This window comes from Dasypus novemcinctus, chromosome 12 (genome assembly GCF_030445035.2).
Source record: "Dasypus novemcinctus isolate mDasNov1 chromosome 12, mDasNov1.1.hap2, whole genome shotgun sequence".
Lineage (NCBI taxonomy): Eukaryota > Metazoa > Chordata > Mammalia > Cingulata > Dasypodidae > Dasypus > Dasypus novemcinctus.
In genome coordinates, this window is record NC_080684.1 from 98,273,887 (window position 1) to 98,289,221 (window position 15,335).

The following is a 15,335-nucleotide window of genomic DNA, read 5'->3' on the forward strand; positions in this document are numbered from 1 at the left end:
AAAAACAAACAGACAAAAAGTCCATCCTGGGATCGGATGGGGAGTAGAACCAACGAGTGGAATCTTTGATGAGTTCCCTGGAAGTGGCCGCTTGGGCCCGGGCGGAACCAGGCCCCGGCTCGGAGAGCTCCCGTTCTCTTGAGGGGCGAGCTGGGAAGACGGCCCTGGAGCTGAGCTCTCAAGGAAAATCAGGAGTTCACCAAGGGAGCAGGGAGAGGCTTTCCCAGGAAAGGGAGAGGATGAGACGACGTGGGCCGGCAGGAGAGGCGCCCGCAGCCGAGGCTACGGCGACCGTGGAGCGCCACCTGAACCTGAGACGCAGGGGAGCGCCTCCTGTGCCGGCCGTCCTCACGGCCGCCCTGGGAATTGGGCTCCTTATCCCCGTTTCAGGGGCAAGGAGGCACACTCGGAGTTAAGCGCAGGCTGAGGATGGCAGGGAGGCGGGGGGCAGATGGGCAGGTTACGGGGGGTGGCCCTCGCTCCCTGCCCCCTCATGGGACACCTCGCGCTCCAGCTCAGCCCTCTGCCTAGACTGTCCTGCCTGGGCTCATCCCACTTCCTGAACCTCTGAGTATGTCCTTGATAAAGGACTTTTCCACAGTTGAATAAATCCCTTCCTGTCCTGCAAGGCAAATTCAGGTGCCACCCCTCCAAGAATCACTCCCTGCGCCCCCCCCACCCCCCTCAGCCCCAGGCAGTCGTGCCCCCCGCAGGTACCTCGGCACCCCCAGCGCGCCCCCACTGAAGCACTGACCCCGTGACCACAGCCCTTTGACGGAACTGTCTGTGATCTGTTTACCAAACACTCCAAATGCTGTCCCCGACTCACAGCATGTATTTAATAAATGTTTGGTGAATGGATGAAGGAGAACAAATGAAGGAACTGACTGGAAGCTCCCGCGGCCGGCGCCTCGGAAGCACACCTGCCCTCCTTGCTCTCATTGCCTCGCAGCAGGTAACGGAGACCACACGTCCTCTCTCCCACCCACGCCAAACTGCCCCACGCCTCGCCACACTGGATGCTGTGCTCACAGCCAGGCAGGTGCCAAGCACCCGTGAGGCGCGCACTCTGGCACCGGGAGAAACTTTATCGAGCACCTGCTACGTTTCAGGAGTGGTACTAAATGTCGGGACTAATCCCTCCGCGAGCTTTGCCCTGGAAAGCTCAGCTTCGTGTACCATCAGCGTGTTTAGAGCTGGGCTCGTTCACATTTCAACCAGGGAAACACTCTTCAGCACCGCTGCTTCCTTCTTGACTCGCTCCGGGAGAGGAGTGGGACAGCTGCCCGGGAGGTGCGTGACAGGATCTCCTGGGCAGCCGGGCCAGGAAGCAGATGGCACCGAATGGGCCACGTGGGGGGGCCTGGGAGCACTTGCAGAACCGCCCTGGCTGGAAGTGAGGCCCCACGAGCCCTGGCCGCTTACGACAGGATGCCCATGACTGGAACAACTGCTGGACGGTCCTGGCAGAGCGGGCCGGGAGCACGGGGTGCGCACGGGGCGCCGGGCCTGCCTGACAACAGCGGCCTTCGCTGCCCCCCACTTCCATCCTGCGGCTCTTATACCACCCAGCACGTGAGCATTCGCCACATGCCGGCCTATGGCTCCCCCAAGACCACCTGCGTTTACGCTTGGCAGAGGGCTCTCACGCCTGTTAGCTCCCGCAAAGCTCACGATGCCCGTGACAGGGGGAAGGGGCGACTGTTAAGCCTGTTTGGCATATGGGGAAATCAAGGCCCAGAGAGAAGATACGGGAGTGTCTCCTTGGGGCTGACTCCTGAACAGCACTAGGCAAAAGGGCTGCCACACAGTAGGTGCTCAAAAGGTGCGGGAGGAAAGACTGAGGGAAGGTGGGGTCAGGTCAAGGTCATCTCTACCGCCCATCCTCACCTCTGGGCCTCCGTGGCTGCCTCCCAGATGTCCCTCTCAGTGTTCACTCCGAGCCCAGCTCTTTCCAAACTCTGTCCTGAGCGAGTGAGGAGTGGGAAGGGCTCAGCCATCACCGCACAGCTGACAACACTGCCACATTTCAAATCAAGCTCCCACTGAGCGCAGACACCTCGCCAAGTGCCTCGTGAGCGTCTGCTCTTCAAAACGTCCGTGGGGGAGGCAGAGTTCTCATTCCCACCTTGCACGCAGGAACCCGAGGCATGACACAGTTCTGCATTTTGCCAGGATCTGAACCCAATTAGTTGGCACCCAGAGTGCCTGCTCCGACCCTTTAAACTGCCCCGAGGAGGGGGCCTGAAGGGCAGGGGCTGAGTGAGGTTTAATTTCTCAGTCGCAGGGGCTCCAGCAGCACTCCAAATGCCAACACCCTCATCTAAAAAGGCAGTACCATTCACGTGAGCCAGAGCAAAATGCCCTTTTGAAAAAGGAAAAAGTCTCTTTTCCATTTATTTCTCTTCAGCTGGGCCACAGATGGAAGCAAAGTTCCCGAGAACTGTGGCTGGAACGCTCAAAGACGTGAGACCCGTAACTTCAAGTCACGGGTTTTTAACCTTTTTTGTTCCACGGACCCCTTTGCCAGGCAGGTGAAAACCACAGACGCCTTACTAAGCCCACACCCTACTGTGTATTAGTTAATAAACAGATCACACCCGCACCAACACGTCCCCACAAGGATAACGTCTTTTTGAATTTCAGTCCTAGATCACAACCCCGTTAAGAGCCCCTGCTTTAAGAGGTCTTCGGCCTGGTAGTACATGGTACAGTGTGGCCCGTTTTATGATTCATTCCACAGTTATTTGTCAAGGACCTATTCTTGGTAGGCATTGTCCTACTGCTGGGGGATATGGTAGTGAACAAAACAGACAAAAATCCTTGCCCTCCTGAAACTTACATTTTAGAGAGGGTGGGAAAAAACAAAGAAGATAAATAAGCAAAATATATTCATACGTTTTAGATGCTGCGGTGGAAAACAGAGCAGAAGAGGGGAATAGGAAGTGTTGGGGTAGGGACTGAAAATGTGGGGTCACCAGGAAAGTCCTCACCAAAGACTTGACTTTGAATAAAGACCTGAAGGAAGTGAAAGTCAGATGGATATCCAGGCAACCACCTTCCCGGCAGAGGGAAGAGAAGTGAAAAGGCACGGAGACTGGGGCATGCTTGGGGAACTCAGGAACCTCGAGGAAGACAGTGAGGTCACAGAGGCAACGGGGGGCCATGTCAGCACAGGCGGAGAAGCCTCCGCAGGGCGGGGAGCGAGGAGCAACATTTGAACAAGATCACTCTGGCTGCCATCTTGAGAAAAGCCTGGAGGGTGTAACGGCCAAAGCAGGGGCCAGGGAGGAGGCCACGGCAAGAGTCCAGGCCTGAGATGGGGCCTGGATGACAGTCGGAGGATCGGGAGGGACTGGTTCTGAAGGTAGGACCATGGGATCTGCTGACAGCCCGGATGTGAGGGGAGAGAGAGACAGGCAGCAAGAACGTCTCGTGGCAGCACGACACAGTGAACGTATGCAACACCACTAGATTATATACTGCAAGTGGCCAAAGTGATTAGCTTTAGGATATTTATAGATATCACCAGTAGAACTGTACAACAAAGTAAACGCCAGTGCAAACTATGGACCATAGATAATAACAGAATTATAATAATAATAAATCAGTTGTAACAAAGGTATCACACTAATGCAAAATGTTAATAGGGAAAACTGTGGGGGGTATACGGGAACCGTACTTTCAGCATGACTTTTTTATAAACTTACAATAGCTCTAATAAAATTTTTTTTTAATTAAAAAAAAAAAAAGACGCTCACAGCTTCGGCCAGAGCAGCTGAAAGAGTAATACTGTCACTTCCTGAGATGAGAAGAGAGTGAGAGGGACAAGACTTGGGTGAGGGCAGGGGAGGAAAAGGTGGAATGGATGTGAGGAGTCCAATTCCAAATACTTTTAAGTTGGAAATGTCCAAGTTTGAGGTGCTGAGTGGGTAACTGGATATATGAGTCAATCATCCCAGGGAAAAGTCTGGGCTGGACTGGAGATATAACCTTAAAGCTACAAGACTAGGTGAGATCACCTAGAAAATGAGGATGAGCAGAAAAGAGGATCTAAGGCATGACCTATTAAAATCTACCAGGAAAGTCACAGAATATGGTCTCCCAAGGGAGCCACCCTCTACAAAGTGAAGCCTGGCAATACGAGAGATCTCCCCTTCGTTACAGCACACACACAGCATTTAAATTCCTCTTTTTTCAGTTTCTTGGTGATGTCACCCTGTTGAAGGAGAAGGGAATTCCCTTTTGGCGACACTCTCATCTAACAAGAAAGTGATCCATGGAAGGGAGGCAAAAATGCCCTGGGCACTGGAACACCAGTGGTGACCCATGCGTGGTTGGTCTGGCACAGCAGGGTAATCACACAGGCTTTGGTGTCACTCAGTACCATATTCAGACTCCAGCACCCACCTTATCATGAGCGTGACCTCAGGCAACCCACTCACCATCTCTTCCTCTCGTTAAATGGGACTACATTGGCTACCTTGAGGGCAGCCTAGAATATAACAGGCAGACAATATTTGTTGAACAAATGATGAATGAACAAATGGTAAGGACAGAATATTTGAAAAAGCCTGATTTATGAAGGTGATAGATAAGTATGTGCCAAACAATAAATAAAAGACAATGTACCTCCTCCTTCTCTTTCCTCTTTTCATTCTGTTCCTTTCCCCTGTTCTGCCTATGACACAATAAGAAAACCATGTATCTTATCTGTACAGGGGTAACACTAGCTACAAAGCTTTGCCTTCTGAATGTTTTCACTCAAGTTTTAAACCCCATGGCAGCATTATGAGGGCAGGAAATACAATCCCCATGTCACAGATGAGGAAACTGAGCCTCACACAACAAATAGACTGCAAACTCCAGGAACATTTTAAAGCTGGGACAATAACAAAACACTCATTCGATCCAAGGGTGGAGCTTCAGTGTTGCCAAACTAAACCTGCCTAACATCCTCTTGGGTGGGTAAGGGGAGGGAGGGGGAGAACCAGAGCATAGAAGAAAAGGTACTTGTTTTGGGTCACGTGGGTAGCCCATAAAAAGCTGGGCACAGATCCCTGAGCCCTGTGCCCTCCCTGTCCCACACCCAGCGGCCTGCCTCTCCCAGTCCCATAGTCACCTGTGTCACATGCTCCCTGTCTCTAGCTTGCAGGTCTTCTCTGGGGGTAGGAGGTGGATAGGATTGGAGGTTAGGGAGACTCAGGTGACTAGGTTGTGGGGAAAGAAGGAACATGGTGGGGAGTATACTACAGATGAAATCTGGAGTGGCATTGGAGAGAAGCAGGCAGAAGCTGGTAATGGGCAATGAAAACTGGAAGACAAATGGAGCAATGCAGAAGAGAGGAAGTGAAAATACTGGAGGTGGGGAAATTGGGAGTACATAAAGGAAGGGAGCTGGGGACAATCGATGGCCCAGAGTGAAAGCTGGGGGCACTGAAAGCAAGGAATAGGGAAGATGGGGGGAGGGAATTTGAGGGGGTTGACTCAAGAAGTTAGGGATATGAAAGGGGGAACACACGGTAGATATTGGGTACTGAGGAGGGATCTAGCTTCATTGCTGAGGGGGACCCAAGTTCGAGGTGAAACGAGCGATCAAGGGATGGGAGTTGGGGACGCTGGGGGATCAAAGGGAGGAGCTGGGAGCACTCAGGGGTTACACAGGGATCAATGGTGGACATGCCTCAGAATCAGGGGCCCCAAGGAGTGTCCCGGTGGAGACAATCTAGACGGGGGACGCGGGACGGGAAAGGTTTGGGGTTTGGGAAGGCCCCACCGCAAGGCCCCCCAGGCCCCGCCCCCCGCCTCGTCACTCACCTTACTCAGCACCTTCTACTTCCGCAAACAAGACAGCGCGGGGCACGTGACGACCAGACCACTCGCCCGCTCTCCGCCAATCACCGAAGCCTGTGCCCCGGGCGGCCGCTGCGGCCCCGCCCACGCGCCCTGAGCTCCGGGCGCAGGAAGGGGCGGGCGGGGCGGGGCGGGGGCGCCACATCTTCTATAACTGCCCAATGGGAGGGGCTCCCAAAGCCGAGGGAGGACGGGCTTTCGGCTGAAGCCAATCCGAGGCGGCGAGGTGCGGCCATGTCTGAGCTGGGCGGAAGGCCCGCGTGACGCCTCGTTGGCCGACATGTTGATGAGGGCAGGAGACCTCCGCCCATCTTCTCCCTCCTCCTCTGGAAACGGTCAAAGGCCACAAGTCTGAACCCTGCTGTTAATGACGGCTCATAAAAACAAAAATAACACTGACAAAGACCAGGGCGTAGGAGGGAGGAGCCTGCTTTGATTTAGCCAGGCACCCCCAAGTTAGGGTTGCCAGAATTATCAGGTAAAAATTCAGGATGCTGGTTAAATTTGAATTCCAGCTAAACAACGAATCGTATTTTAGTTCAAGTAAAAATTACTAAGTATAGTTAAGCTAATAAAAGTTATTCTTGTTTATTTGAAATTCAAATTTACCTAAGCATTCTGTATTTTATTTGGTAACCCTATCCCAAGCCAACCTCAGTAAGTATCTTAGAACTTTTAGAAGAAAATTGGGCAAATGACTGGGAACTCTGTGAACCTCAGACCCCTCATCTGAGAAGCAGGCACAATAATACATCACAGGGTTGTTGTGACGCCTAAAGATAAATTAGTTAACGTGCCTGCATGTAGTGGGATTTCAATAAATGGCAGTTGGTACCCTAAATAATGCAGATAATGAGGTCCCTGGAAAAATGCCAGGAAACTGGATTTTGGTCACAGATATGTCTCTGACTCTCCAGTCTGCCAAGCTTGGAAGAACAGGCTCTCTTGCCCTAATGATTCCCCCACCTTAGGTATAGAAGAATTCTCCAGACTGCGTCCTGTGCACATGGGAATGGAATTGCTGTTATGATATCTGTGTTTCCTCCTCAGTCCACGGGAAGATATTAGTGCCCATACCTGGGGGCAGACAAAGCAGCCCAGGCAGGATCTAGTTAAAAACCCAGGCAGCGTAATAAAATTAACCATCACAGCTAATATTTGCACAGAGCTTTACAACGTAACTTCACATCCCACATCTGCTGTAGTTACCTGCCTCGCCATTTTACAGGTAGGAAACTGTTCCCTTAAACTAATATTGGAAATTTGATCAAGGGCTTTGGCTTGCAGCTGAAAGAGATGAAGACCTGGACTTCTCAGTGAAAATACCTTGCCCTCCACACCCGAACAGATGATGTTAGGGTGATGGTTATCAGGGAGCTTGCAAAAGGCCAGGCATTCCACTCACCAACCAGCAATCTGATCTGAGGAAACATGTAGGTTCAACAGGATGAGTCCCATTCTTCAGTTAATACCCACTCACCCTTGTATTCACAGTGGCTCTGAGAAGCAAGTTTGGCAACAACAGGCCTGCAACCGAATCTGAAATGCAGAAAAGGACAGGGGAGGCGGGATCAATTACCGGAAACACTCAAGTCTCCATGGAAGAAATTCACAAAATAGGATCTCGGGACCTGATGAAGTTGAGTACCCTTCCCCTAAGTATTTCTGGTGGAAACGGTTGAGTGACTGGGTAAAGGAAGTTATTAAGTAGCACTGGATGAGCCAGCAAGAGAAAGGGAGGGTAAGTAAGCACAAGGGAGTGCCGGAAGTGAGTTTCTGTTGGCTTGTGCATTGGAGAATGTCAGCAGTTCAAGTCAAGTAGTTGGTCTTGAGGGACTGTCCTGGGTTCTGCAGCGACACATAACACAAAGCAAGGTGTCTGCCCAGAGTCCAGAGGGACAGTCTAAATCAAGTCCCCTCCCTAAAGGTGCTAGATGGAAAATTATAACTGACAACTGGCGTGGGTCAGAGGAAAGCATGGCCGAGGCTGCGGACACTCTTTCTGCCCGTGGTGGCTCATATTCATTCCTAAGGAATACCTCAGGCCCCACCTCCCACCCCAGCTCCCGCAACACAAATGCCCAGCAGCCCAGGGTCTGTGGGATACAATCCAACAGCCATCTTGCCTCCAACAGCCACAGCCGGGGGGACACGGGCACCAACAGCCAGGTCACAGTACCCTCTGGTATCACGATTCCAAAACCCCAAAGCCACCAGATAAGCCACTGATTCCCAATGTGAGAAAGAGCGGAAAAGTCTGGAACCACGTAGAGGCTTCCGACCCTGACCTAAAGTTGTGGGAGATCGGCAAGATTATGGGTAGCATGTGGCCAGATCTCGCTGATGAAGAGAAACAGAAATATTTAAACGAATATAAAGCAGAAAAGATAGAGCACAATGAATCTATAAAGGCCTCTCATAATTCCCCTGCACATCTTGATTCCATCAAGGCAAACTGTCGGGCCGAAGCTGCATTAGAGGAAGAAAGTCAACAGACAGTCTTGCACGGAGAAAGGGGAGCCTTACCTGGGCAGTGAGCCTGCTGAAGGTGCAGGTGATGGTGGTGGCGGCCCTACAGCGAAACGCACAGCCACCGCTCAGGTCCAGACAAAGCACGGCCTCATCAGTGAGACCCTTAGCAAGAGCGCGGTGCCAGGTGCTCAGTCCCTTGTCACGACGACGAGATTGCGGGTCTTAAACACCAGGCCCAGTCGCTAACCGTTCATTAGCAAAAACCAGAAGCTGAGCTTCTTCAAAGAGAGGAGTGACACCAGGAAAAGAAGAGGGAATTTCCAGAAAGCTCAGATTCATTCAACAGCGAACTCAAAGGTTTGTCCAGTTTGAAGGAAGAAGTGGATATGGAGAAAATTGCAGCAAAAATGGCCCAGACAGAGGAAGAGGCTTGCAAAGGGCAGGAGGAGAGGCAAGAGAGGCAGCGGACCGAGCTGAACACAGCCAGAGCAAGCAGCTCATCAAACCCAAGGAAAGAGACCGAGGAACGCACCTTGAAGAAACAGCAGACGGCCAGGAGAAGGGCGGCGAAGGCCCATCTGCGGAGAAGGGGAGTGGGCAGGAGGGGCGACAGGACGGCCGAGGAGGGCACCAGTGACGGCAGGGGGCAGCCCCCAACAGAGCCCAGCCCAGAAGATGAGAAAGAAGACTGGCTGCTGCCCCGTTTTACATATTCTAAATACTTTTTAAAAATGAAATAATGTTAAAAAAAGAACAACTGACAACTAACGTACTAAAGGTGCAATTTTATCCTCTTCTCTTGCTTGGTCTTCCCAACAACCCAAAGACGTTGCGTACTTAGTAGTCCTACGCCCACTTTGTAGGTGAAGAACCCGAGGCCCTTCGACGGAAGTGATCCCCAGAGTCGCGCGTCGACGAGAGGCAGAACCAAAATCAGGACCCGGGTCTTGTGTTTCCCAAAGTTAGAGGAGTCGGGCCGGACAAGGTTCTTGGTGCTGAGGAAACCGCAGCGAATAAAGTAGACAGAAATCCCTGCCCTCGAGGTGCTCACATTCTAAGGGGGGACAAAGAAACGATAAGCAAAATAGAAGTAAAAGAGTGTGTTTGCGAGTCTTCAGGTGAGGTGTTATGATAGCGGCATCTTGCGTTCCAAAATGTTACTAGTCTGAGCTGACCCTGGGGAAGGCCTCACTGAGAACCAAGACTGAAATAAAGGCTGGATGAGAGAGGGAGAGCCAGGTAGATAACCTGGGGAAGGAAATTCCAGGCGGGGAAGACAGTAAGAGCGAAGGTCCGGGCAGGAGCCTGCTGGGCTTGTCGAGGGGAGGCAAGGGGGCGGCTGTGCCTGAGTGGGATGAGTGAGTGGGAGCATAGCGGGCAGGGAGGTCCACGGGAAATCGGGGGATTGGGCTTCCAGGCTATTGCAGACCGCTTTAAGACTTTGGCTTTCACTCTGAGGGAGACGGGGAGCCACAGGAGGATTTCGAGCAGAGGAGTGTCCCGGGGATCAATAGAAATCGAGGGAACTCACGGGGCTCCCCGGGGAACGGGGCATGGCTGCTCTCCCACCAGCGTGACGCGGGATCTGAGGGCACCAGTGAAATAAACTCGGTCCCCCGTCGGGAGCCAAAGGACTGTCCGGAAACGTACCTGTACTCTCTTCTCCCTCCCTCCCCTGCCACAGGCTCACCTTCCTGCTTGAACCTAGAACAGGGTGGCCTGGAGCAACCACAGCTCACCCATTCATCCACTAAATACTGTGTTCCTACTGTATGCCATGCCCTGAGCTAGGCACTGGGGACACAACCGTGAAAAGATCGAAGCCTCGCCCTCAGAGATCTGGTGTGGTCTAAGAGGACAAGGCATCCTTGAAACTAGAGCACTCCAACTCAGGCAGAAGAGGGACATAACGGAAGGACCCGCAGCAGCACCCCGACAGTGAGGACAGAAGCCTGACAGCCCGGGGCTTCCTTGGAAAGCTGACAGAAGGAAGCAGTATCTGAGCTGGATATAGAAGACAAACTGAAGCCAGTGAGGGCGTTCCAGGAAGAGGGACCTACTAGAGCTAAAGCCGGGAGGTGCGAGGCGAGTATGAGGACAAGGGTCAAAGGAGCTGGAGCCCCGGGGGGAGTGGTGAGAGCTGAGAGGGCAGAAGTAGGCAGGGGCCGATCCAGGTGGTGCATAGAGTCTGGACTTTGTCCTGAATGCAGTGGGGAGTCATGGAAAGGTTTGGAGCGCAGGAGCGGCCTCACCAAATTTAGGTTTTAGAAAGCTCTCCCTTTCTGCTGCCTGCAGGTTGGAGTTCAAGGTGCTAGGGGAAGGGAGACCAGGCAAGGGGTTGTTGTCCAAGAGAGAGATGCTGCGGCTTGACCTGGTGCCATGGCTGCAGAGAGAGAGGTCAGAGGGAAGAGGCGTTGAGAAGGTGATGGGCAGCAGGTGAGCCGTGAGAGCGAGGGGGACAGATGAGGCAAGGAGGACGGCCTGCTTTCTCTGAGTGGAAGCTGGTCTCACCAGCCCATTACAGAAACGAGGGCAGGCGCAGGTCGGGAGGGAGATGTTGCGTTCGTGCATGACTAGGTTGAGTTGGACGTGCAGCAGAAAAGGCCGGTGGAAATCCACATCTTAAGCAGACCTGGGCTACAAAAGACAGGTGTGAGCGTAAGGGAACGATCCGGAAGTCATCAGCATCAGATGGCACCTGGACTCTTGAGGGGGGCAGGGCTGCCCAGGGAGAAGACGCAGCAATGGAGGAACCAGGGATGGAGGCTGAAACGGTAGGAGGGGAACCCCAGCCTTAGAAGCCAAAGGGGGAATGGAGTTTCAGAGAGGAGGGGAGAGAGCGACAGGGTCCAAGGCTGCCAGAGCGCAACAGGCGAGGCCTGAGGTTGGTCCCTGGATTTAGCAACTAAGAAGTCGCTGGGACCTCCACAAGAGTCCCTGCAGAGGAGCTGTGAGGTGGGACCCTGGCTGTAGGGACTGTGCAGGGAGGAATCAGGCAAGGAGCAGAGATGACTCAGAATTTGGGCTCCAAAGGGAAGATGCAAGGGAAGAAGGGAAGAAGCAAGGAGGAAGGCTGGGACGTGGTGGACTGAAAGACAGGGGAGGGGCTGGAGTGGTCTTTAGAGATGGGGGACCCTTGGGGAGATGGCAGTGCTGAGGTTGAGGACCAGGAGTGGAGGGTGAAGGTCCAGGAAAGAGAGGTGAGACCAAAGCTGGTGGGACGGGTGGGCTTGGGGCAGAGGGAGGGGTGGCTCCTGCTGGGACCTGGAGGAAGGGGCAGAGGACAGGGCCCGGGAGGTCCTCCAGGTGGCCCCTGCTTCCCCCTGGAACCTGGCACATGGGTGGGGCTCCATGGAGGGGAGGACGAAGGTGGTGGAGAAGGTGACCATAGCTGTGCTTGGAAAGGGGGGAGTTGGTTAGGGACCCAGGAAGGATTCCTGGCAACCTTAAGGGCCTGGTTGTGATGGGAGAAGACAAACTTGTAGCAGCTCCTACTGTTGATGTCGTGAGGGTTGTGCTGGGTGTTTCTCCCCAAAAGCCCAGAGCAGCCGGCGTGCAGGAGTGTAGCACATGGAAGAGCGGTACCCCAGGTTTGTGGCTTTACAACTGAGGGCACAGAAGGACTCAGACACAAACTATATAACTAGATGACAAATTTCTAATTATATTGAAGCCGGGAAGGGAGCATTTTTAGAGGGGAAAAAATGATGGGTGAGGGGGAGAAGAATTGGTAGATGTGCAGTACTAAGTTTCAGGACCCTAAAAGATCAGTTTGCAAACATAAAAATGTATTATCTAAAATAGACAAAAGTTTTAAAAAAATTTTTTTAATAAAATAGACAAAGTACATGAACAGACAACTCACAAAAGATGAAACCCAACTGGTTAACAAACATTTGGGAAGGTAGTCAAGCTCATCTGTGTTCAGAGAAATGTAAATTTAAATAATTTAACATCATTTGCCTAGGAAATTAGCCCTGTTTTGAAAATGAGAATACCCAGTGCTGGTGAAGAGGCAGTGCAATGTACCCACGCTGGTGAGGAAATAGGAAATAGATCATGACTCTTCTAGAAAGGAATTTGGCAGTCTGAATCATCAGCCCTAAAAATGTTCATTGTCTTTGACCCTGTTATTCCAGTTGTAGGGAAAAATCCTTACTAAGGAAGTCATCATATATGTGGGAAAGTTTTATTGACATAACTGTTTACCCCAAAATTACATATAATAGTGAAAATTTGGCAGTGGCCCACCTTTCCAACAATAGGAGTTAGGTTGAGAAAACTAAAGCCTGTCCCTGCTGGAAATGAGCTCACAAAGGGGTTGCAGTAAGAGAGGGGGTGTGTTTTAGTCAGCCAAAGGGGTGCTAATGCAAAATACCAGAAATTGGTTGGTTTTTATAAAGAGTATTTATTTGGGGTAGGAGCTTGCAGATACCAGGCCATAAAGCACAAGCTACTTCCCTCACCAAAGTCTACTTGGAGCAAGATGGCTGCCGACGTCTGCCAGGGCTCAGGCTCCCTGGGTTCCTGCGGTCCTGGGGCTTGGTTTTCTCTGGGTTCAAGGTCCCTTTCTTCCAGGGGCTGGCTTCTCTTTCCTCTTTGTGCTGACTTCCTGGGGCCCCAGCTTAAGTCTTCAGCGTCAAACTCCAACATCAAAACTCCAACATCAGAAAACCTCAACTCTGTTCCTCACCATGCCTTTTATCTGTGAGTCCCCACCCACAAAAGGGTGGTGACTCAATGCCCTAATCATAACTCAAACATGCCCAGGTACAGATCAGATTACAAACATAATCCAATATTTCCTTTTGGAATTCATGAATAATATCAAACAGGGTATAATTAGAATATAATGCTGAGTGCCGAAAGTCAAGATGAAAAAGCATGTAGCTACTGTGTAAACGCACAATCAGAGAGGGGCTCTCATTTGCCAGGCCGCGAAGACAAATACCACACGGTGGATTGACTTAAGGACCTGACTTGTCGGCTCGAGGTTTCAGAGGCGAACAGGCTGGCCTCCTCCTGGGGTCGTAGCCTTCCGGCTGGCCGGCCATGCTTGGGTTCCCTGCTTTCCTGTCCTACGGCCACGTCCTCTCCTGTCTCTTCCAGGTTCCACTGATGTGCAGCATCTTCCCCCTCCCCAGGGCTTTTTCACACACTGTCTGAATTTCTTCTGGCTTATAACGGACTCCAGGAATTCAGATTAAGACCCAGCCTCACTCAGTTGGGCCACACATTTACCAAGCATCTTCAAGAGCCTATTTACAATAGGTGCACACCCACAGGGATGTGGATTAAGATGAAAATATGGCTAAACGGGGGTACATATTTCAAATCACCATGGTGGGGAAAGACTGGGAGAAAATACACCAAAATACGAATGGTGTTTGTCTTTGAGTGGTAGAACTATGGATGAGACTTTTTCTTCTTTTTACATTTCATCATTCTCCAAATTGTCTATAATGCGTTAATTTATATTGTCTATATCTGTAGAGATAGTATCTGTACTTTAGTGTGCTCCTTAAATGATAAAATCTGGTATATTCTGAAGCATAAAGATGCGGGGGCGGGGGGGGGACCACAGAGAAGGGAATTGGTCTTGAGCTGGAGCCCCGGGAAGTAAGCACACAAGGAGCTTGGACATGAGGAAAGAGGGAAGGCCCCGGGAAGAGAAACAAACCATTCACCTAAGAGTCTACAGCTGGCCTTGTGGAGAGAACAGAGCAGCTGAGCCCAGAGAGAGGCAAGCCCCGGGAAGGGAGGAGCCCAGGAAGCCTGAACCCTCACAGACGTCGGCAGCCATCTTGCCCCAATACGTAGGCAAGAGACTTTGGTGAGGGAAGTAACTCACGCTTTATGACCTGGTAACTGTAAGCTTCTACCTCCAAATAAATACCCTTTGTAAAAACTATTTTTAAAATTTTTTAAAAAGATGCAGGGGGAAAAAAGTATAAAATGGATAGGGAACATGTATGCATCTTCTCTGTCTCCCACTCACCCCTCAGAGCTGGGAAAATATACACTATATTAACAGGTTTTAGGCACTTAGCTCTGTGGCTGCCATAAGCAGTAACAATAGTAATAGTTATAGTAACAAAGAATATGAAGAAACTGATGATTCCGGGGATGGGGAGAAGTCCCACAACAGGATAAGGTGTCTGAAGGTTGAAAGGAGTCCTTGGACATCGCTCCCACTCAGAAGGATCCACGGGCGATGGGAGTCCTGAGCTGGCCCTGCCCATGGAGGGGTGCCTTGCTGTGGGACAGAGCTGATGGGGGGCTGGAAATCCAAGGTCAAGGAGGAGCTGGAGAGACCTTCCAGCTGCCCTGGCTCCCCTCGGCAGCAGCGCAGCTTCTGGCTGTTACAAAACGGGTCGGGCTGCGGGGTCAACTGTCATTTGAAGAAGTGTTATTGTGGCTTGAGAGTGTGTGAGAGCCACTAGCTCTTCCCACCTTCTGCTCTGCAGGGGGAGCGGCTGAGGCTGGGGGAGCGGGATGCCCCACCCGGGGCTCGGCCAGGATTGTGGACCCGAGCGCGCAGAGCCTGCGCTCAGCTCAGCCCACCACTGGCACTGAGCACTGACCCTGGACCTGGCCCCCCTGGGAGCCAGGGATCCGCAGGCTGGAGGCTGGGCGGGGGCTGTGAGGGCCTTAGGAACCCCAGGCAGGGGAGCCGGGGGCAAGCTGAGCTGGTTAGAGCTCGGCTGGACCGCGCTGCCAGAGGGCAGGTCCCCCTCCAGACACCAGCAGCAAGGCCCCTCAGGACTGGTGCAAGGTGGGGTCTTCCAGCAGGGCGGGGTGGGGTCATCACTGTCTTGGGGCACTCACCTGGGGAAGAAGCAGGTTTCGCAGAGGGAGGGTTCTAGGGGACTCTGGAGGACTCGCCTCCGACTCAGTCAATACTTAACTGATCTTTGAATGGGTCCTGGGCACTGGCTGAAGGCCCACAGCCCGTGAAGCAGGCACTATCTGTAAACCGAGTTTACAGAGCCAGAGACCGAGGCAGCAAC

The 15,335-nt window shown here is 52.2% G+C and overlaps 1 protein-coding gene and 1 pseudogene across 6 annotated transcripts in view; one reads left to right on the forward strand and one right to left on the reverse strand.

The window, feature by feature from the left end:
* Positions 1 to 6,092, reverse strand: part of PLA2G6 (phospholipase A2 group VI) — a 61,444-nt gene extending 55,352 nt beyond the window's left edge. For 2 of the 6 annotated variants that reach the window (XM_071219062.1, XM_058308802.2), the window contains exon 1: positions 5,818 to 5,949. Coding sequence is in view for 2 of the 6 variants with exons in the window: in XM_058308803.2 (XP_058164786.1) it covers positions 5,123 to 5,236 (114 nt within the window). In the remaining 4 variants the exon portion in view is untranslated. Of the gene's footprint in view, positions 1 to 5,122; positions 5,645 to 5,817 lie in introns of those variants that run through there. The other 4 variants (XR_009188362.2, XM_071219061.1, XM_058308803.2 and 1 more) reach the window with 4 other exon arrangements.
* Positions 6,093 to 7,451: 1,359 nt separating this feature from the next.
* LOC131280717 (SWI/SNF-related matrix-associated actin-dependent regulator of chromatin subfamily E member 1-like) lies at positions 7,452 to 9,065 on the forward strand (annotated as a pseudogene).
* Positions 9,066 to 15,335: the final 6,270 nt, after the last annotated feature.